The sequence below is a fragment of the Drosophila mojavensis genome, unplaced genomic scaffold (genome assembly GCF_018153725.1).
Source record: "Drosophila mojavensis isolate 15081-1352.22 unplaced genomic scaffold, ASM1815372v1 contig_36, whole genome shotgun sequence".
In the NCBI taxonomy this organism is placed as follows: Eukaryota; Metazoa; Arthropoda; class Insecta; order Diptera; family Drosophilidae; genus Drosophila; species Drosophila mojavensis.
In genome coordinates, this window is record NW_025318858.1 from 15364073 (window position 1) to 15384878 (window position 20806).

Sequence of the window (20806 nt, forward strand, 5' to 3'; positions counted from 1 at the left end):
TTCGATATTCGTCAGAAATTGTTATGCTACCTCCAGCAAAGGTATTCATTTTTCACATAAAAGCAAAAGCATATCGGCAAAAACGAAACAGTTTTACAACTTCTATAAAAAATCATATTTATTGCTATTCAATCTTTTTGACTTTTGCGTTTACATAACTCACGCGAATAATAAAAATTTTTCCATATCATATCTATAGCAATACATTCAATTCTCGAGTATATTTTACTACTAAAACTAGCTGAAATAAAGTTTTTGTATTGACTAATGTCAGAATGTAGTAAATTAAATAAAATGCGATATATTGAAGTAGACGATATTTACAAAAACAAATATCGAATCTATGTAAATGGAGCATCTCTAGCTTACAATATTGATTCGTTCTAGTGAATTTGTTATGATTAAAACGAGCTAGTTCTACTAAGGAAGTGCATCCAGACCTGGAAATCAGAGAAAAAAGGAATAGTAAAACAATACTCCTGTGTTATTACTTTTCTATACATTGACAGTTTATGAAATTTTCTTTACATAAAAGTAATAACTAATCAAAGAGACAATAATAATAATAATAATATAGGGGGCAATAACAAAGAAATAGGCAGTCGAGAGGAATGGCGCAAGGAAGTGATCTAAACTTTAAAGGAAGAAAAAGTAAATTTCAATAAGATGAATATAAAAGATGATTTTATTTTAACATAAACATATGCTTTTTCTTCTTTATTATTTTCTTTTAGCCTCGGAAAAAATTTCAGAAAATGTACACATATTCGCCAACGATCCGTCCTTAGCGTTCTTTCGAATTCAGGTTGGTTTTTCTGTTCTATTTTAGACAAATTACATTGCATTAATTTTGTATTCCAGGAACACATTCGCAAGGTGCTGCCTGCAATCCTAGAGAAACGAACCGAAGTTCTTAGTCTACAAAGCAACTTGCAAGGGCATTGCTTCGACATGGAATATGGTGTGCAAGCACTAAAATCTATAGAAAAATCGGAAAGCACTTTTTGTAATATACAAGAAATCATGAAGACTTCAATATTTTTAAAACAACAGCTAAAGTATAAAGAAAACCGGAAGAAAACAAAAAAGGACAGCATAAAGAACTCTGTATATAAACGATTTTCAGCACACCTTGCTTTAGATCTTCCAGATTTATCAGATTTTAGCGGCGTTATGCGTGACACAACCCAACGTATGGAGACAATAATATCAACAGGTCAAGCTCGACCAGACACTTCAACGGCTCAACCTAATTCAGTTGAGTTTCAAAGGTCTCACACAACTTTACATTAGTTGCTGAATTTTTGAGCTGTGCTTATAAAATTTAAGTTTAGAAAATTAAATATTGTATGTTTTGTTACCATTGTTATTCTTTAGTGTTGAGAATTGAATAACATTCTATTTAACCTCGATTTGTATATTATAATTTACTAAATTATTGTAATTATATGAAATTGTTAGTTATCATAGTTTCCTCTTTTTATAAAAACTACTGTATGAAAACTATATGTACGCACTCAATCTTTTTGTTTTGATTTGTTTCGTACCATAGCATACTTCATCAGTTTTTAAGCTATTTGCTGAGCTGTGCCAAATTTGCAATATATTACAGAGTCAAATAATTGCTAGTGGTGTATACTCCATATAATAGCATATATACATATGTACATGGAATTCATACATACATATAAAAATTCTGCTTGCTAGATGGATAACCAAATTGGCGCCCAAATGCAAAAACGATATTTATAATAAAGAGCGATAATTAAAGGTATAGCTAAAAAAAATGTGACGTTACGTGATTTCGATGTTACACTGCTGTCCTTTTATGTTTTATTTTTTCAGGAACTATTTGTTTTGAATATTGTCAACCAAATACATATGTCAAACTTGGAAATGAAATATACTTACAGTATATAAATTTAAAATTCATTGTTGGCTGTGAATTTCACAAGGGAACGCTTAGTCCTTAATTCAATTAATATCGATATGTATTTGAGAATGTTGTAGTCGCTTTTATTGAATGTGCACATCTCTATACAACCTATTACAATGCGATATTTTCCACATCAACGTCAGTGCAAAATTCTTGTCCGTGCATTATACTTTGGATACGCAAAGATACGTATGTGTAAATTTCACAATTAAAACTTTTATTACGTGGATAATTGAAATACATATATACAATTGACTAACTCATACAGATAACATTGCAAAAGTCGGCATGGCAACTAACGTTCAAAAGTCTTCAAAGCCAATTGTGGAAAAATTTGTATATCCTGTTGTTCGCAAAGACTTGTCAATTGTGGACGACTTTCATGGCACAAAAATAATTGATGCTTACCGCTGGCTTGAGGACCCCGATTCTCCTGAAACGCAGGCATATGTTGATAGCCAAAATAATATTAGCCAGCCGTTCCTTGAAAGTTGTCCGGAGTGGAAGAAAATAAATAATAAACTAACGAAACTATGGAACTATCCAAAATATGGATGCCCGATGAAGTATGGCGATTATTATTATTATTTCATGAACACCGGTCTACAAAATCAAAGGTAACAATGCTTTACATAATCATATAAGCCGTGTACACATTGTAATATAATTCTTTTTGCAGTGTTATGTATCAGCAAGCTTCTTTGAATGGCGAAAGTAAAGTCTTTCTAGACCCCAACAGTTTATCTGAAGATGGTACAATTGCTCTATCCCAGAAGTCGTTTTCCGACGACGGAAAATTTATGGCTTATGGGCTTAGTGAAAGTGGATCAGATTGGATTAAGATTCGTATACGTAACGCCGAGACCGGTAAAGACTTCGACGAGGTGCTTGAAAAGGTGAAATTTTCGGAAATATCTTGGACAAAGGATAATAAAGGATTCTTTTATGGAGTATGTAAAATGTACATCATTACATATAAATTAACATTAATATCTTCATTCAATAGAGATATCCTGACCAAGATGGCAAAACTGATGGTTCCGAGACCCAACAAAATCAAAACCAAAAGCTTTACTATCATCGCATCGGAGAAAGTCAGGCAAAGGATGTGCTAGTTGTTCAGTTCAATAATGAGCCATCATGGCGCTTGTATGCATAATAACACCTAAAATTGCACAATACGAATACATATATATTTCATTTTTTTTCCCATTTAGTCAATCTGTTGTCTCTGATTGTGGAAAATACTTAGTATTGGCCATCGTTAAAGACTGTCGTGATAATATAATATACTATGCCGATCTTAAGCCTGGAGAAGAAATAAAATCTGAACTGGATGTTAAAATCATTGTCGATAAATTTGAGTCAGACTACGATGTGAGTAAATACCCATTTAAAATTTGAAGATTCCTCCATTGGGTCTTTCATATTTCCATTTTTCTTCCACATTTCCATTTTATTGTTTTTCCAGTATGTCACTAATGTTGGCTCCAAGGTTTATTTCCGCACAAACAAGAATGCTCCGAATTATCGTGTCATAATTATTGATTTTGAAAATCCGGCCGAGGAGAACTGGGAAACCCTTATACCTGAACATGAGAAGGACGTTCTGGATTGGGTAAAATGTGTCAATGAAGATAAGATTCTTCTTTGTTATATCAGGGACGTAAAAGTAAGCCAAATTTTTTTAGAAAATATGTATTTCAATTGTACTCAAAGTAACTTTTCTGTTCTTAGACAATTTTACAAGCGAATTCACTTCGAACTGGAGAATTGATACGACAATTTGATTTAGATATTGGCACCATTGTCGGAACATCAGGAAAAACTAAATATTCGGAAATTTTCTATAATTTTTCATCGTTTTTAAATCCAGGAACCATTTATCATTATGACTTTAAATATCCGGATCAGCCACCAAAAGTCTTTCGCGACATCAATCTGAACTTGGATGGTTTCAATCGGGATAATTACATCGTTGAGCAAATATTTTATTCAAGCAAAGATGGCACCAAGGTGCCAATGTTTATTATACGAAAGAAGGCCGATACTGTACAGCCACGCCCATGTCTGCTTTACGGCTATGGCGGCTTTAATATTAGCATGCTTCCAACATTTGGACTTACGGGGTGAGTATATATATAGATACAATATATATATTATGTAAATACGAGTAGTTGCATTTTTATATTCCTTCGAAAAACAGTCTTATGTTTGTAGATACATTTGATGGCGTCTTGGCCTATCCTAACATCCGTGGCGGCGGAGAATATGGCGAAAAATGGCATAACGGCGGGCGCTTGCTCAACAAACAAAACGTGTTTGACGACTTTCAGTGCGCTGCCGAATATTTGATTAAAAACAATTATACCACAAAGGATCGATTGGCAATTCAGGGTGGATCCAATGGCGGTCTCCTAGTTGGTGCTTGTATTAATCAGCGTCCTGATTTGTTTGGAGCAGCAGTTGCTCAAGTCGGGTGAGTAAATTACAATATTAGAGCTATTTATTGGGATGCTGCTATCCCATAATAAATAGGAGATTTTGTTTACTAACACTAAGTAAAAAGAAATATACATACAAATATAGTAAGAGATATGTAATCTACTTTTAACTGATTCAACAACATTTATTTAACAACAGTGTCATGGATATGCTGCGATTTCACAAGTTTACTATTGGCCATGCCTGGTGCTCAGACTATGGAAATCCCTCTGAGAAGGAACACTTTGATAATCTTTACAAGTTGTCGCCGTTGCACAATGTCCATACACCAAATGATGCGTCGAGCGAGTACCCATCTACACTGATTTTGACGGCTGATCATGATGATCGTGTCAGTCCATTGCACTCCTTAAAGTTTGCTGCTGCATTGCAAGAAGCTGTTCGCGATTCTCCATTCCAGAAAAATCCATTGCTACTGCGCGTATACAAAAAAGCTGGACACGGTGCTGGCAAACCAACATCGAAACGCATCGAGGAGGCAACAGATATTCTTACATTTATGTATAGAAGCCTAAACATCGATGTCATCAATTTATAATTCATCAGTATATATGCCGTTATGATTTTCTTATTTAAGAATAATCCTGTCTATTAAATTGGAAACGATATTTAATGTTCGAATCGTTCGTCACTTTTATAATCTTTTGCATTTATCATATAAAATACAGGAAATATATAATCCAAGATTTTTAAATTTTTATATGATTTAACCCCTTGATTTATATCGTAGATAGAATAAAAATAAAAATTTTAAAAATTATAAGAAAAGTGAATTTGTTTATAGGGAGATATTAAATCTTATAAATCTCTTGAGAGATATTAAAGCTTTTAAAGATATTTGTAAAGCTTTACATTAGAGATTAAACAATTTAATAAAAAGAAGTGCTTCAGGCTTATATTAGTTCATATTTATTCACTTAATTACAGCAAAAATGAATGCCTGATAAAAAAGCGCCTGCGCACTACTTCTCTTCTGGCTTGCTGAACACAAAAGTCAAGTTGCATTTGCCACAGTAATGACGATCCTCGTGGGCAGCCATGAAGACTCCAGCACCACAGTTATCTCCGGGACACTCGCGTCTCAGGCGATGGATCTTTCCATTCTCGTCAACCTGCAACCAAACAAATAGCATTAGAACGATATATTACAAGACCTCTTCAGTCTGTAAGCAACAAATGTTAGCCTCTTTCATGAGCGGACATGTCACAAGATATATATACTCATATTCTCATTGGGAAAACAGATAGTTTAGATTGAATTGTCACTTAAAAACTTAACAGACAAGTCAATAAGCTCAAGACCAAGACTCAAGAATTCCAAGAACAGATCATAGAATTATTCTGTTTCATTCTGTTATGGAAGATGTACCTTGTAGTATTTAAGGACAGCTAGCTTGACCTTCTTCCTCTTGTGCTTAATTTTCTTGGGGGTAGAGTAGTTCTTCTTCTTGCGTTTCTTGGCACCACCACGAAGGCGGAGCACCAAGTGCAAGGTTGACTCTTTTTGGATGTTGTAGTCGGAAAGAGTGCGACCATCTTCCAATTGCTTGCCAGCAAAGATTAGACGCTGCTGATCTGGAGGAATTCCTTCTTTGTCCTGGATCTTGGCTTTGACATTCTCGATGGTATCCGACGGTTCGACCTCAAGAGTGATGGTCTTACCCGTTAGGGTTTTAACAAAGATCTGCATTGTGCACCTCCGAAGCCAACTGAAAAATTTCGAAGAAAACACGAGTTAATGCAAGTTAAAACATTAATTTAAGACAATATATTTATATTTTACTTAGGGTAAAGAAAAGTAAACACATTTTTAAAGTCTGTATTTTAGCGCTATTTTTATTTTATTGACCGAATCGAAGGCAATTTCTATCCACTAACATATTAAACTAGAAGTACAGCATTTATAACTCCATCGTTCTCTGGATTGTTCGTAACTTGTGCATATTTGCCCCAAACAACTTTTCCAGTTTGGGTTACTAAGCCTAATTCAGAGATGTTTACTTCTATTACAGTACCCTTGGTTATGACGCCCAAGGAGGTAAACATTGGAGAGCTTGGATTCTTTTTAACTCCAATGATTGGTAAGTGGAAAGTTGCTTTCAGTTCAGGGTGTGTAACATGCGCCTTCTTCATACGCAATGCCATCGGTCGGATGAAGCGTTCAAATTTCGGCGGTTTGCGTGTGAAGTTTTCACCAACAAACGTAACTTTCGTCACCATGCGCTTCCAGGCCTTCCTCTTGGTTTTGCCCGTTTTTAGGACTTTGAATACTTCAGCGTCGGATTGCGCACGCACTTTTGGTATAGGTACATCCCATTTGCCAGCCTTTTCTTTACGTTTTTGTTTTATCATATTCGACAAAACCTTGGCATTCGACTGGATACCTCTGTCAAGAAGATAATGTGGTAGAGCGCCATCCTCGACCTTTTCTTCCTGTTTCTTGACCTTCTTTTCCTCATGCGCCTGAATCTTCTTCTTCATTTGAATCTTTTCATTACGCCTCTCCTTATTGAACAACTTGGCTTTAATGCCACGCAACTTTTGAGCTTTACGAGCACGCTCCTTCGGAAGACGGGCTTCCTTCTTGCGTTTGCGTTCTTCATAGTCGAGTCGTCGACCATATAATTTGCGGTGACGCTCCATATACTCATTTTGAGGCATGTTGAATTTGTCTTCTGCAGACCTGCAACGTTAAATTTATTAATAACATAAAACAATTGAGGAAAATATGGCACTGTGAATTGTCTGAATTAAATAATGTTTCATCGTATATGCAACTACATTATGTATGTATATATTACGAATACATAATTATGTATTTTCGGATAATCCACAGATGTCATATTGACCACAATCCACTCACCTTTCATTTTTTCACTTATTAAGTTATACATGAATATGAACAAATAAATGAAAAGAGCACGTGTATATTCTAATGAGAAAGTCACAAGAATATAGCACAAACTGCTCATCTTTTGCATTATTTCCGTTCGTATTTCATGCACTGTATAACATAAATATAAAAGGTAAACGCATTCACAATGTAGATACATATACACGAATGTTTCTTTTTAGCCGATAAAACAATGCACACATAATTCTAGTTTCACAATGATAATTCCATTTGTACGTTTAGAATTCAAACTGACGTGTTTCGAACAATAATTGATAGCAAGAAACTAGATACTATTATTCTTACTTATATTTATAATCAGAAAATCACTTTACTTAAGAATACTATGTAAAAATACAAATTTTCAAAATTTCACCCACCTTGGTCTGGCAAAAGTACGACAGGAAAGAGTTTTACAAACGTGCTATTGGCAGGAAATGGAGGCAGAAAAAAGACAGAGTTGCAATTGTATGGCTTTGGCAGAAGTAACTATAAAATACTCACTGCTTTTCAAAACATGCGGACACTGTGGAATGGAACAAAAATTCCATTTGTCATGATTTTAAATTGTTTCTATATATAAGATGAACTGTCACAGATCCAATTTAAATTTAAATATTACTTTTCTCGAGTTTGCCTTCGTTTACATTTTGTTTACATAGCAAATAAACTACAAGAAGCAAATACAGATTATATTGCAAAATGATTTTTTTCTAAATGTTTTAATCCAAAACTTTTTCCGAAATCAACTATTTTCGATTTCAGAAAATGATCGCAGCAGATTCAAGCTGGGTTATTCGATTTTTAATTTACATACGTATTTCAAGCTCTTAGTTCAAAGTTTCAAACCAATCAAGTCTTTAAAAATCTGATGAACAAGTAGGCATAATAAAACATATTACTACTATTTTAAATCTATAATAAAAATTAATTGATATTTCGGCTAGATGACAAGTCTCGCTAGCTTTTTAAAGTTTAAAGCCTATGTCTTTCCAATGAATACGAAGCGATAAGGCAAAAGATTCCGTAGTCAGTAGTCACCTAGAGCAGTTTATCGGGGTAAAGCATATGATAGATTGCCTCTCACCACGCGTTCCTGTTTTATTTCGATTTGAATTTCGTATTATTATGACCAAGTTAACTATCACAATAAAAATAATAGTTGCAATATACCCAAACCAAAGTTGTTGATGATTTTCAAAGCAGACTTTGAGCACCGACGATCACCCAAAAGTAAAACAAACAGTGTAATTAAATAATTTAATTTTTAATGTATTTAAAAACTGTAATTGTGATATATGTATATATACTGATATAAAATGATTTACAATTATTTTCATACAAGCAATTTCTTGATATCGTCATTTTCTGCCACTTCAATATAACTCTGGCCGTCTGGGGTTACTCCATTTTTATCTGCACCCTAGAAAGTAAGTGAAAATATTATTGCTTTCAAAAGCAAAGCAACAAATGTTCATTAAGTCAGTATACCTTTTTCAAAAGAAACTCCACGCATTTCGTGTGGCCCTCCCAGACAGCGGCCAGAAGTGGAGTTATTCCATGTTTGTCTTTTCTCTGTTAAAAGTGAACATTTATATTATTACAAAATGGCAAATTTTTCTATTTACAATCATATTTTCGTATGGCACAACAATATATAAATTGAAGCTGTTTCCTCCATTTATACATTCCTTAGGGAGCAATTCAGTACCACGTTAATTCGATAGGTACATATGTATAATTATCGTAAATATCGTTAGAAATATAAGCTTACTTTATTTATATCTGGCACATTTCTTTATTATTTGGTATTAAAAATTTTACCATTAAATGTTACTATTCGTTTGCCTTTATAATAATCTTTTCCTATAATTTATAGTACCACTATAATTGAAAGACGTATTTTCTTTATCTTAAAAAAATAATGGCATAGGGTTCCGAGATTAAAAATGTTTGTATACCCTGAATCCATTTTCAGACCCCACAAAATATATATATCCTTAATCAGGGCGACGAGCTGGGTTGACTTAGCCCTGTCCGTCCGTCTGTCTGTCTGTCTGTCCGTCCGTCCGTCTGTCAGTATGTTAGAACGCGTCGATCTCTGAAGATACATCATTGTGTGTGTGAGAGGGAGGGAATAAAAAAGCATAGACCGGCGTTTCATATGAGGATATGTATGTTCATTTAGTTTCAGAGCTGGCAGTTTTGTACCATATTCTGTATTCGCGATCCAAAAAATACCGAGCCGTGGAAATACGAAATTAAATGGTACGAATGCAGACCTTTTCTCCGTTGAAAAAGTTTACTCTAGTTCAGTCTGTGTCAAGACTCGATTTGTTCACTTTTGCTTAAGTTTTCTGCCATTTTGATATTCAGGATATTTTGAAAAAGTTTACTCTAGTTCAGTCTGTGTCAAGACTCAGTTTGTTCACTTTTGCTTAAGTTTTCTGCCATTTTGATATTCAGGATATAAATTTTTAATACTTGTAGATAAAGTTTCATCACTAATCTCAAATCAATGTACGTATATATGTATATGTATATAGCAGCTTAAAAGTGGTTGTGTAGATACGAAACTAAGTACATATGTATGGGTGAATACATCTCCATAATCACGTATGTATGTATGCACGTATACATTTAATACAGTGAGTTAAGACCAGCTTACGTTTACATCAGCTCCCAATTTAACCAAGAACTGGAGTACATTCAGCTGGCCGAAATCAGCCGCGTAATGTATTGGATATCTTCCTTTGATCTCTGTATTAACTTTCTGAGTCTGCAAATAATATTAATTAGTCGAAAAAAGCTAGTCATGTATTATTACTCACATCATTGCTAAACGCTGTTTGAACGGCATCTAATTCTCCATTTTTTATGGTCCAGATTATATTTTCAGCTGATTCGTCGCTCATTTTATGTGTATAGTTTAAAAATTATTAACTGCAGACAATTAAAACAGAATAATAATATTCAACATTCTATTTCAAGGGTTGCCTTCGCTTTTATCGAGCCGCTTACTCATTTACATCAACCTTTCAGTGATGTGTATCATTTCGTACTGTACCTAGCCGATAGTTATTGGTACGTCACTAAATGCAATTCACCCCGAAGCAGAATACATTCTACAGAGATTTTCAAATATAATAACAAAACTGTAAATTTCTTTTGCATTGATTCAATAAATATTTTAATTTCGATTAGTCTAATTCGTATTTCTCTACGTTTAAAGAAATAAATATATGTGACTATAAACTGTATATTTCTGAGTTACGTAAAATGCCGACATGGAAAGCAATTTATTAATTGCAATAAAATACACTTTTCCGAAAATGTAGAGATTTTAAAATTCTAAAAGCGGGATATTCATTCACAATTATTTATTTCTTTCAGAAAAAAGTAAGTAGAAATCCATAAATGGCAAGAGCGTCGTTCATTAGGCAAAGACAGAAGAATTGATTTGAAACTCAGTTTAGCGAATTGCTAAAAGCAAACACGATCACCAGTTATTAAATGTAACTAAACTTGAAATTATGACTTTATTATGTCAAAATACTGTCTTTACTTTATTGACCTTTCCTATGAAGTTGCAGTTACCTAAACATTTTTATCAGACTGCTAAAGCATGTTTTGAGTGCAACCAATTTGGGGTACTTGCATAAATACATATGTATATACCTTTAAATTCTCAAAGTATTCGAAATGAACCATTTAACGTCCAAACGCGTCATGGCTGTTTGCTGATACTGTCTGATTATGACATTTACGCCCAAAGACTGATAAGATTAGATAACAGTTAACAGGGAATAAGCCCCGAAAAGAAACCTTTACTTGTTAGTTAGTTTTTTCTCGGTGCGCATATAATTTAGCAAATAAACGGAGTCAAGAATACAATTTAGAATGAATATAGCTGGAGCTACCATTTTTATCGTAACAACGATCTGTGCGCTAATGCCACTAGGCATCACAGACTCCGCAGTTAAAAGTGAAGAAACAAAAACAGAGGTGAGTAGTATCAAAAACACATGCATACATACATACGAATATATGTACACAATTTACATACATATATATGTAAGTTTCTTTAAGACGATTTGTATAAGCGTATGTACACATGTATGTACATACATATACACATATTTTTAAATAAAATTGACATAAATTAAATAAATATACATTATACGAATTTTAATCAGCTAATAACTATTTCCCCAGAATGACTCATAGCACGAATCAACTGAATACTATGAAAAGAGAATGAATAACTTTGGAATTGTATGTTATCTTTTGGTCTCTGCTTGTCCGTTTGTGTTAAGATTTGGATTTTAGGACTTTATGTGGAACGCATTTATGTACATTTGAATCATCGATTATTTTCAGTTCGATGGGAATTATTCGGTTACAAATTGAAATACCTAATTAAAATTTTATATGCCGTCACTAAACCGAAGCTTCAGTTGACTTTTGTAATAACGTAAATTGAAACTATTTACAATTTCCAATATTCATGTGCTATCTATTTCTCTATTTCAGCCAAGCGCTAAACAAAACACAAGTGCGATATGCACAAAATGCGTATGCGATGTAGAAAACAGTCTAATTGATTGCACCAACAAATTGACTGACTGGTTTACGGACGAAGAATGGAAGAGCCTTCAAAATCAGACAATTGTTTTCGAGTCCATCAAAATGGAGCACAACAATTTGACAACTATTCCTGCCTTGCCAGCGTATGGAGTGAAGAATCTGTATTTGGGTTATAATCAAATAGCTTCAATTACATTGGGAGCCTTTCAAAATTTAACGGAGCTTACCAAACTTGATTTGTCCAATAACAAATTAACTTCAAAAACTTTAGTACCTGATGTATTCAAAGGTCCATATTCCCAACAGGATTTTGAGCCTCTGAAAAACTTAAAATCACTTAACTTGGGATACAACCTCATACATTCTTTGAATGATGATTTGTTTGAACATCTCCCATACCTTGAAGAGCTTAGTTTGTCTTCAAATACTTTTCAAGTGATCGATAGGCTGACGGAAACTGCAGTTGCTGGATTGTCTTCATTGAAGGTAAGTACTTAATTATTGCTAAGTCACTTTAAATATGTTGATTAATTAATTAAAACGTTCAGGTTTTGGATATGTCATTTATGGAACTTTCGACCTTGCCCGACACCATTTTTCATGGACCCCGAGATCTTGATACTCTGATACTATCAGGAAACTTGTTCAAACAAGTGCCAAAAGCGTTATCGTTCTCCAAGAACTTAAAGCGACTTGTCTTAGATGAGAATCCTATTGGAAACTTGGAGGGAGAAAAGTAAGGAAAATTAACTTAAAATTTAATATAATTCGGGACATATTCCTATTTTTGTTTTTAGTGTTTTCCCAGCAATGACTTCTTTGAAATATTTGAGAATGGCATATATGCAAGATATATACAAAATTGGACCTGGTGCTTTCAGCGAACTACAAAGTAAGTATATTTAAACCGATAGCTTGCTAAATCATATGCATATATAACTTTTCTTATATTTTTTACAGATCTAACAGAATTGATACTGAGTGACAACAAAATGTTAACAGAACTCGATTTACACGCTCTGTCAAAGAATGTTACTGGAGGAGACTTCTTAGACTACCCCCCGCTTGATAAGGTAAAATGAGATCCTCTTATTTATGTTTATTTCTGACATCTGTTTATTTATGACATATTTCAGCTATACCTAAATAACTGTAATCTAACAACGCTGCCAAGAGAATTTTTAGTTCGCTGGGATAAGCTTAGCGTGCTGGATCTACGCTTCAACCCATGGGACTGCCATACCTCCAACGAATATATGATCAAATACTTAATTCCAAGAGTCAACAGTACCACGCCACTTTTAGCAAAGAATGTTAAGTGTGAATACCCAGAGGAGCTAAAAGGCGTGGAGGTCCTAAAAATTGTAAATGGGGACTTTGAGTCAGCAACACAGGGTAGCAGTCTTGTCTGGATTGGCATTATCATTGCCATTCTTTTGGCAATACCTATTATTTTAGCTGGAATGGCAGTCTATAAACGTGGCCATTGCCGCTTGTGCAAGAAGAATGAGGCTGCGAATAGGACGCTTTATAGCCGTACAAGTTTCAATGAAGATTTCCATATATAATAATATGTAAATAAAGCATACATGTTTTGTTAAAATAATCAATTAAAACTTTTATACAAATTAAGAAATTTGCAATGAAACTGGCTAAAGGGGCTAAACACCTAGCAATGCGAGTCACAGAGCAAATAATTATGGGATTATAGGATCTGATAAAGAGGTTGCGGAAGACGATTATTGTCATTTCTGGTGAATAATAAAACCTATATGTATTTGTAATCATTCATCTTATATCGGCGGAGATAGTATTTAGTTATTGTGCATACATACTTCTTGGTAGTCAACGCTTTCCGGTGAGTGCTCCTATAGTATATCGAGTAACATGTTTTTTTTTTTTTTATAAATACAAGAAGAGATTTCATATAATTGTAGTTTTTCTTTGTAAATCGGTATTTTAGTTTAATATATTTTTATACTTTTAAAAAGTAATTTAATATTTTGTTCGTACATTAACAAGCACAGACCATAACATAATATTACGAGCTCTAGGTATTAAATCGATCTTTGATAAATTAATTTGTTCGCTATGTTAATACATAAATATTTGACAAAAACATTTAAAGATTATTTGCTAACTTAATGTGCGAAATAAATACATATTTGTAAGTTAATAGATTTACAGGTCTTTTCAGTTGCATTTGACTTTTCTTACTCATTCAATACCAATAAAATCAACAATACCTATATGCGCATGATAAACTTGGTCTTTCGTTTCCTCAACATGTACAATGGATTTAAAATACTGTTATCTATTTTTAGTGTTAACTCTATTAATTTGTCTTTTTTTTTTTTTCTTTTTCGTTTTTGTGTTAGTTTATAAGGTCAACATTGGTATATACCAAAATATAAAGTTCGATTAGTTGATTACTGATTTTTAAGTCAGTACAGAGAATTCTTCTATTCAGTACATAGATGCTTCTATCGGTGCTCTTAAGTTGAAAACTTATTCATATAGAGAACATTATTAGTTATATACGGACATACACACACAAAACAATTAAATAGCATGTAAATAAATATATGTATTTCATATTTTGAACAATATCACTGCAGCAATAGTGCCGAGTATATTGATTAATATACACGTATAACTTCGATGTGCTTCCGTTGTAGTTTTCTGCTTCTTTGCTGCATAATTTTTAAGGAATTCCAGAGCTCAGCGGAGCGCCAATTTGTTGCTTCTGCTGCTGTTGGTGAATGAGATTGACTCGCGCCCTTTGCTGCTCCAGGCGCTGCACTGTGGCAGTCAGATGCGAGTTCTCCACATACAAATCCTTCACAAGAATATCGGCGTTCTGCAGGCGCTGTGTCTGATCGGCAATTAAAACGGCTTGTGCTTCGATGCGGCTATGCAATTCGTTGAGATCCACTTGATGCTGACGCCACGATTCTACAAAATAGAAATGATCAAAGATTAAACATAACCCAAACTTTGATAAATTAGGCTACGCTTACGCTGCATCAGGGACTCGGTATATTTTTGCTGCTGTTTAACTACATTCTGTAAATGACGATTGCGCAACTCGAGTTGATTAAGTCGCTGCTGAAGTGTCGGATGTGTAGTTCGCTAGGTAAAAATATGGAATTCTGATAACAAGATTGCAATCGACAATAATCGGCATTATATTTACCGCATATGCCTTCTCGAGAACGGGACGTGCTTCCTGCAACTGTTGCAGTTCCATGACTAAACCGTCACGTTGCAGGCTCAAATCCTTGATCTGCTCCTTGAGCGAAAGCTCAAAGAACTTGAGACGCTTTAATTCCTCCTTAAGGACACTTGGGCTATTACATTTCTCGTTGCTTAAGCAAGAGGCTTTACTCGTCGACACTATACTGTGCGAGTCAAAGCTCTTATTCGATGCAGTTGACGATGTCTCACTATCAGCGATTTCGCCTTCAGACGGCGGCGATTTGGGCTTGCAAATGGGCGCCGGCGTGCAAATACTGACCGACGAAGCATATTTGGTATCAGTATTTGTAAGCGAGGGGCTCGATGGCGAAGTATCAACTGGTGTAGTACTAAAGATGGATGTTGTAGAAGTAGTAAGATTGTTTCTACAAAATAAACTCTAATTAGCTTGAGTGCAAGGGGCCAATGGCAAGGGTTAGTAAAAACGAAATACAGACAACATCAACAGCACAACACAAAAATCAATGAGTTCGGAAACCAAAATGATTATTATTATACACGCATAACGTTAGCTTATCGCACTTTAATTGCCACTTCCACAGCCAGCTAATACCAGTTTCTTTTGACCACGCCCAATGCATTCATTAGTTATGGCTCATTTACCCTAGTTTATCAACCCTTAACCAATTTTCTAATTAATGTGAAATGTTATTTTATGTATCAGAGAAATGGTCTTTGTGTCTTTTAAAATATTTTCCCAAATTTTCTTCACATTAGTAGAGTCTTTAAATATATAAGTATATTTATTTTAAATTTTATCAACTATCTTTAATTACGATACAACAATAATAATGAAGACCGTAAGCCCTATTATGAAAATTGCTGTACCAAAATTGTACATTTTTCTTTATATTTATAACATATTATTGTATATTCTTTAATATATTATATATAGAGATATATATTCTAAAATAAAAATTTTACTCCCCATTTCTCAAACATATATTTAAATTGAATTCTACTAATCCAACTCCTCTAGTTATATCATCGACATGGGTGAAAAAAAAAAAATTTATATTTTTAATGAAAGCATGCATGTGCAATGTGCAAATCATATTCTCATTATCGATAAGATAATGAAAAAATCAATGAAACAAGCAGAAAGGCCACAAATAATAGGAAAATGCAGGGTGTTTTCAAGTCAGTCAGGCTAGCATTTAATCAACAGAAACAGGCAAACACATTAACGGTTCTATTTAATTTATTTGATGAGCGGAAGAAAAAAAAACACATTCATTCATACACTTATGACTACATGATCATTTTTTATTAAGATAAGGTGAGACATACACATACACAGAGTGATTGCAAAGCATACAGACAAGCCGATTCATCGGGTGCTCAAGTTGTACTTACCGGCTGGTCGCTTTGTGAGTCGGCGATTCGCCAAGCAGAGCCAAGACCTTGGCGCTGTTTTCCTCGCTGGCACCGTCAAATGTTTTCAGCGGCTCCTGGATTGTGCTCTGGTGCCACAGGTAACTAATGGGTGAGCTGGCAGGCCTTTGGCCCGACTGCCCACTGATCTGCTGCAGTGCATCGGAGTTGATCTCACATGCACCGGTTAGGATTTCCACGCTTTCGCCTAGACGTGTACGCAAATCCTCGATCTCGCACTGTAATGCGCTAATCTGTTGAGATTTCTCTTCCAGCATGCGAATTGAGTTGCTCCGCAGACTTGCCGCCTCCGCCTCGAGCTCCACGTATTGCTGTTCCAGCATATCGCGCTCATCGATTGGCGACAGCCGACCATCTTTGCTGAACTGTTCCTCATATTCGCGCACTTTCTCCATCAGCTCCGTGAACTTTTTGTCGCTTTCCAGCTGCTCTTCTTCGTATATGTGCCGCTCTTTGTCAAACATTTGACGTTCCTCACTTAGTTTGGCCTGCCAGTAATCTTCGCAGTCCTCATAAGCTCGCTGCATTTGCTCCAAACTGATCTCTAGCTCCTTGCAGCGTGTCTCCGGCGGCGTGGCACGGCTGCTACTCTCCGTTGGCTTGGCAGTTGCCGCCTGTAGCTCTTGTTCCAACTGCTCTATGGTTCGCCGTAGCGAAGCGATCTCCTCCTCGTGATTCTTACAGCTTTGTAATTCCGAATTGAGGGCTAGCCAATCGCCGCTATTATCACTAACCTCGCCTGCCTCTGAACACTTGCGCTGCTTTCCAAGCCGCGGGCTTTCCCCAGTTATGTGCGGCTTGCTTGGTGAGTCACCTCGCCGTTTCGTGGCCAGCGCAACGCTTACAGCCTCCTGCTCTTCGCCTTCTGTTGACTCCGCAGCAGACGCACTCGCAGTGCCAGGCGAAGCAGCTTGCTTTTTTCTAGACTTTGTGCGCGCCAGATCAACGTACAGGTTCTCGATTTCCATTGTCAGCTCATCAGTTTTGTCGCGCAGCTGGGCGTTCTCCATTTGCAATGCAGTCATCTTTTCCATAACGTGCAGCATCTCATCATCGTCAGTGGACTTATCTCGCCCGATGACAACATGATCGTTGTTTTCTGATATCGTTTCGGACCGAATGGGCTCAGACATGGCCAAATCCTTGTTCAACTTAATGTTTTGCTCCAGTAGTTCAGTCATTTGCAGATGGACCTTCTGCTGCTCCATCTCCAGTTCGCTATTTTCAGTGCGCACCAGTTCCAGCTCGGTCTTCAGCTTAATTTCCTCTTGCTCGAGGCTCTTAATCTGAGCTTCCAGTTTTGCTGTCATGCTGGTCCAATGGTCACGATCGCTTGTAATACGCTGCGTCAATTCGCGCACCATACTCGCATGCCGTTGCTCCAGCTGTTGCACCTCCTTTTTGCAGTTGTCCTCCAACATGGCATGCCGCTCATCCACCTCAGCTGCCAAGATCGCCACGCGCTGATTGGCCGCCTTGTTATCGGATCGCAGTTTCTGATTCTCTTGATATTGCTGACGATATGCCTGACGCAGTGAGCCCAGTTCCACAGCTTGCAGCGCTATGAGAGCACGCAGCACATTCGTATTTGGATCGTGCTCCAGGCCACGCAGTTCTTCCTCAAGCACTTTGGTCAACTGATTAATGTTCACCTCCTCATCCTCATCGTCAAAGCCCAGGGCATGCAATAGACCCACACTATTAACGATATTCGCCATTTCCCAGGTCTCAATAAGGCTGTGCGCACTGATCGTCTCTAGCTGATGTGGCGTCATCATTTCTGCAAGCATGAAGACTATTAATAATATATTTACTACAAACAATAATTAATTAAAGCGTTAGCAGTTGAAATCCATAATAACAGATGCCAGCTGTTTGCCAAAACTATAGATTTGACCGTATCTCTAAAGCTGGATAAGCTAACGCTATCTATGTGCATGTATGATCAAAAATTCCTTTTGCTTTCTATATATTTATATTCATTTCTATGCATTTATATTCACATTCTGCCTTCTGGCTTTTCAACTGCAGCTCAAACATATCCACACAACAGCATGCATTTGCAATAATTGTAATTTGGATCTTGTTCCAAGTGTTATATAGTGAGAGACCGCACACATTGTGTTATCTCACTCTGCACTTACCCAGCGATTCCACGCTACTGCACTCCTTTTGTGCCTCTCTAAGATTACATTTTTTGCTGCTATTACCGACTTGCGTACCTACTGTCGAGGACGTTGTGGCGCTCGTTGTGGCTGATGTGGTCATCATTTTGGAGTGCATATTTTTGCGTGCCGGTAGCGAGGCGCAACGCTTGAGCTTGCTGCCGCTGTAGTGGACGGAGCGCAAGACTCGGCTGCCAGGAAGATCGCTTTGTGAGGATGACCGATGCACCTAAAAGGAAACGAATTGATTAATAAACGTAAATGGACAATCACTTCTTGTTGGCCAGCGTCTTACTTGAACGGTGTGATCATTGCAGCCGTTTAGGCTCTTGTGCTGATCCTCGTCCGTATTGTCCGAGTCCGTAACGTCGAGACCTAGAATCTGATGTGGCCGTGAGCGACGTCCATATTTCTTGGTACCCACTATCAGTTTGGGAGAAACCTCACGATCGGAAGCGTCGCCCTCGGGCTGTATTTCAGAGTAGATTTTGGTAGCTGACTCGTCACTGATCACCAAGGAACGTTCTGTAAAAGAGCAGAAGAATTTTAGTGATTTACTTGTGATATTCTCCTGCGGTGATTTTGTCTACCGAAACGAGCCGCCAGCTTTTCAATAATAGGATCTGCGCAACTCTTGCACTGCTTGTAATATAATCGTGTGCCCATTCTGTCACTTTGAGCAACTAATCGCAACTGATGTGCAAACCCTTAGCGCCAAATGTATTTAAGTGCTCAATTATTGTTACCTGACCAAGCAATCAACATGCAGCGAACTGCTAATCCTGCTGCACCCCTCATAAAAAGTGTAATTCAGGCACACGGAACGTTTTATGACTGCCAGGTGACGATCATGGTTAGGTAAATTTGCAGCTTACCTTTAAATCCAGATGCTGTGCCCAATGCGGACCTCGACGAGCTCTCGAATTCGGGGCCCAGAAAGTTCAGTAGCGCCACCTTAAACTGTTCAAATGAAACACCCAACTTGGAGCTGGGACAGCTCGCAGTTAGGCTGGAGATCAGCGCCGAGCCCTGGTCACGCAACTGGAGCAGCTGGCAGAGGCGTGTTAGTGAGACTTCGTCGAGCAGGCCATTGTTACGATCTGATGTCTCACAACTCTGAAACATCTGATACAATTTCTGCTCGTATGGATCATAGGGATCGGCCGATACTTCCATTATCTAAGCGCTGCTGCTGCTGTGTGTGTGTGTGTTATCCGTAAGTTCAGTTTATGGCCGTTATCTAATTGTTTATATATATGTGGGCTTGATTAATAACCAAAAGAGACGTTCAATATACAAGACATGTCAATTGAATAGCTATTTGATGAGCTAAGCTCGCATTCTACAATATAAGTTAGCAAAAGACTCCAATCCACTTTTCTGTGCGACTAAATAATGCACAAAGAATAAAGCTAAACCGAAGCTATTTATCAAAAGAACAATTCTTGGACAATTAACTAATATTAAATAATAGATATGTTTGTAAATTAAATATAGCAATTAAAAATTCAAATTAGATTCGCTCTATCTTGTGCAGTAACATTAATATGTTTGTATGTATGCGGGTAAATACATACATTTTTCATTTGTATAATTCATAAATGTTTTACAATGTATGGGATCATTGATATGAATTCTTCGGTGTATGATGAGGTTTTGGATTAATTCTGCATGGATATAACAATATGTAGTTATATAAATTTTATTGCATTAATACACTGTATTTATACATTTGAGGTGAAATCGATAAAGGCTTCCAGTGTGTTGCAGTTGTAAATTCAGCCTCGGCGTTTCAGGAGTATGTAGTATAAGATTTAGTTAAGTATGTTTAATCAGTACTTTGCACGTAAAAAGAACACAAAAGAAATATTGCACAGTCAACGATTAAGCATTAAACACGTAAATTTTTTGTGGTTTGTGAGTTTTGATAAAAACAATGTATTGTAGCAAAAAGACTAAAACATAGGTGTAGAGAGGGGGCTGTGAACTTATCGATATATTTCGATGTAACTTTTAACATACTCAAACAGTATTTTGATAGACTGTTTATACCGATTCCATTTTGTT

General features: G+C 36.3%; 7 protein-coding genes across 13 annotated transcripts; 3 read left to right on the forward strand and 4 right to left on the reverse strand.

The window, feature by feature from the left end:
- Nucleotides 1–78: 78 nt before the first annotated feature.
- LOC26527481 (BLOC-1-related complex subunit 8 homolog) lies at nucleotides 79–1506 on the forward strand. The gene is made up of 3 exons (XM_015165414.3): nucleotides 79–651; nucleotides 735–805; nucleotides 862–1506. Exons 1-3 carry the CDS (start codon nucleotides 612–614, stop codon nucleotides 1291–1293), a joined length of 543 nt encoding a protein of 180 aa, XP_015020900.1. The 5' UTR covers nucleotides 79–611; the 3' UTR covers nucleotides 1294–1506.
- A 424-nt stretch (nucleotides 1507–1930) lies between these two features.
- On the forward strand, nucleotides 1931–5141 carry LOC6576901 (prolyl endopeptidase). Its single transcript, XM_002002845.4, has 9 exons — nucleotides 1931–2125; nucleotides 2205–2553; nucleotides 2616–2886; nucleotides 2943–3085; nucleotides 3154–3313; nucleotides 3408–3608; nucleotides 3674–4065; nucleotides 4143–4415; nucleotides 4580–5141. The coding sequence occupies exons 1-9, from the start codon at nucleotides 2053–2055 to the stop codon at nucleotides 4977–4979; spliced, it is 2262 nt and encodes a 753-aa protein (XP_002002881.2). The 5' UTR covers nucleotides 1931–2052; the 3' UTR covers nucleotides 4980–5141.
- Nucleotides 5142–5327: 186 nt separating this feature from the next.
- On the reverse strand, nucleotides 5328–7801 carry LOC6576902 (ubiquitin-40S ribosomal protein S27a). Its single transcript, XM_002002846.3, has 3 exons — nucleotides 7715–7801; nucleotides 5811–6150; nucleotides 5328–5553 (listed from the first exon to the last, which is right to left on the reverse strand). The coding sequence occupies exons 2-3, from the start codon at nucleotides 6129–6131 to the stop codon at nucleotides 5404–5406; spliced, it is 471 nt and encodes a 156-aa protein (XP_002002882.1). The 5' UTR covers nucleotides 6132–6150; nucleotides 7715–7801; the 3' UTR covers nucleotides 5328–5403.
- Nucleotides 6258–7799, reverse strand: LOC6576903 (ribosome biogenesis protein NSA2 homolog). The gene is made up of 2 exons (XM_002002847.4): nucleotides 7715–7799; nucleotides 6258–7124 (listed from the first exon to the last, which is right to left on the reverse strand). The coding sequence occupies exon 2, from the start codon at nucleotides 7100–7102 to the stop codon at nucleotides 6323–6325; it is 780 nt and encodes a 259-aa protein (XP_002002883.1). The 5' UTR covers nucleotides 7103–7124; nucleotides 7715–7799; the 3' UTR covers nucleotides 6258–6322.
- An 822-nt stretch (nucleotides 7802–8623) lies between the features above and the next one.
- Nucleotides 8624–10379, reverse strand: LOC6576904 (myotrophin). The gene is made up of 4 exons (XM_002002848.4): nucleotides 10166–10379; nucleotides 10003–10113; nucleotides 8826–8909; nucleotides 8624–8757 (listed from the first exon to the last, which is right to left on the reverse strand). Exons 1-4 carry the CDS (start codon nucleotides 10247–10249, stop codon nucleotides 8671–8673), a joined length of 366 nt encoding a protein of 121 aa, XP_002002884.1. The 5' UTR covers nucleotides 10250–10379; the 3' UTR covers nucleotides 8624–8670.
- Nucleotides 10380–11155: 776 nt separating this feature from the next.
- LOC6576905 (leucine-rich repeat-containing protein 15) lies at nucleotides 11156–13527 on the forward strand. The gene is made up of 6 exons (XM_002002849.4): nucleotides 11156–11339; nucleotides 11868–12407; nucleotides 12470–12657; nucleotides 12719–12813; nucleotides 12882–12994; nucleotides 13058–13527. Exons 1-6 carry the CDS (start codon nucleotides 11235–11237, stop codon nucleotides 13487–13489), a joined length of 1473 nt encoding a protein of 490 aa, XP_002002885.2. The 5' UTR covers nucleotides 11156–11234; the 3' UTR covers nucleotides 13490–13527.
- A 325-nt stretch (nucleotides 13528–13852) lies between these two features.
- LOC6576906 (blastoderm-specific protein 25D) lies at nucleotides 13853–20728 on the reverse strand. 7 transcript variants are annotated; one of them, XM_015165417.3, is made up of 9 exons: nucleotides 20470–20728; nucleotides 20317–20406; nucleotides 19615–19979; nucleotides 19035–19264; nucleotides 18797–18968; nucleotides 16536–18354; nucleotides 15118–15544; nucleotides 14942–15053; nucleotides 13853–14876 (listed from the first exon to the last, which is right to left on the reverse strand). In XM_015165417.3, exons 3-9 carry the CDS (start codon nucleotides 19913–19915, stop codon nucleotides 14626–14628), a joined length of 3312 nt encoding a protein of 1103 aa, XP_015020903.1. In that variant the 5' UTR covers nucleotides 19916–19979; nucleotides 20317–20406; nucleotides 20470–20728; the 3' UTR covers nucleotides 13853–14625. The 7 variants fall into 7 exon arrangements, with proteins under 7 accessions (XP_015020903.1, XP_015020901.1, XP_015020904.1 ...); XM_015165415.3 differs by having other exon boundaries at nucleotides 15118–15508; nucleotides 18719–18968; XM_015165418.3 differs by having other exon boundaries at nucleotides 18719–18968; nucleotides 20470–20727.
- Between the last annotated feature and the right edge of the window lie 78 nt (nucleotides 20729–20806).

Excerpts from the sequence above, each read along its gene's own strand:
- LOC6576902 (XM_002002846.3), bottom strand. The coding sequence starts at position 6,131 with ATGCAGATCTTTGTTAAAACCCTAACGGGTAAGACCATCACTCTTGAG. Across the intron at positions 5,554-5,810 it reads CTGTCCTTAAATACTACAAG|GTTGACGAGAATGGAAAGAT; the intron begins GTACATCTTCCA and ends GTTTGGTTGCAG.
- LOC6576901 (XM_002002845.4), top strand. The coding sequence starts at position 2,053 with ATGCGATATTTTCCACATCAACGTCAGTGCAAAATTCTTGTCCGTGCA. Across the intron at positions 4,066-4,142 it reads CCAACATTTGGACTTACGGG|TCTTATGTTTGTAGATACAT; the intron begins GTGAGTATATAT and ends TTCGAAAAACAG. Across the intron at positions 4,416-4,579 it reads GCAGCAGTTGCTCAAGTCGG|TGTCATGGATATGCTGCGAT; the intron begins GTGAGTAAATTA and ends ATTTAACAACAG.
- LOC26527481 (XM_015165414.3), top strand. The coding sequence starts at position 612 with ATGGCGCAAGGAAGTGATCTAAACTTTAAAGGAAGAAAAA. Across the intron at positions 652-734 it reads AAACTTTAAAGGAAGAAAAA|CCTCGGAAAAAATTTCAGAA; the intron begins GTAAATTTCAAT and ends ATTTTCTTTTAG. Across the intron at positions 806-861 it reads TAGCGTTCTTTCGAATTCAG|GAACACATTCGCAAGGTGCT; the intron begins GTTGGTTTTTCT and ends TTTGTATTCCAG.
- LOC6576905 (XM_002002849.4), top strand. The coding sequence starts at position 11,235 with ATGAATATAGCTGGAGCTACCATTTTTATCGTAACAACGATCTGTGCG. Across the intron at positions 11,340-11,867 it reads GTGAAGAAACAAAAACAGAG|CCAAGCGCTAAACAAAACAC; the intron begins GTGAGTAGTATC and ends TCTCTATTTCAG. Across the intron at positions 12,408-12,469 it reads CTGGATTGTCTTCATTGAAG|GTTTTGGATATGTCATTTAT; the intron begins GTAAGTACTTAA and ends TAAAACGTTCAG.
- LOC6576904 (XM_002002848.4), bottom strand. The coding sequence starts at position 10,249 with ATGAGCGACGAATCAGCTGAAAATATAATCTGGACCATAAAAAATGGA. Across the intron at positions 8,910-10,002 it reads AATTGGGAGCTGATGTAAAC|AGAAAAGACAAACATGGAAT; the intron begins GTAAGCTGGTCT and ends CACTTTTAACAG. Across the intron at positions 8,758-8,825 it reads TGGAGTTTCTTTTGAAAAAG|GGTGCAGATAAAAATGGAGT; the intron begins GTATACTGACTT and ends CTTACTTTCTAG.
- LOC6576903 (XM_002002847.4), bottom strand. The coding sequence starts at position 7,102 with ATGCCTCAAAATGAGTATATGGAGCGTCACCGCAAATTATATGGTCGA.
- LOC6576906 (XM_015165416.3), bottom strand. The coding sequence starts at position 19,915 with ATGGAAGTATCGGCCGATCCCTATGATCCATACGAGCAGAAATTGTAT. Across the intron at positions 18,969-19,034 it reads GCAATGATCACACCGTTCAA|GTGCATCGGTCATCCTCACA; the intron begins GTAAGACGCTGG and ends GTTTCCTTTTAG. Across the intron at positions 14,877-14,941 it reads TACCGAGTCCCTGATGCAGC|AATCGTGGCGTCAGCATCAA; the intron begins GTAAGCGTAGCC and ends TCTATTTTGTAG.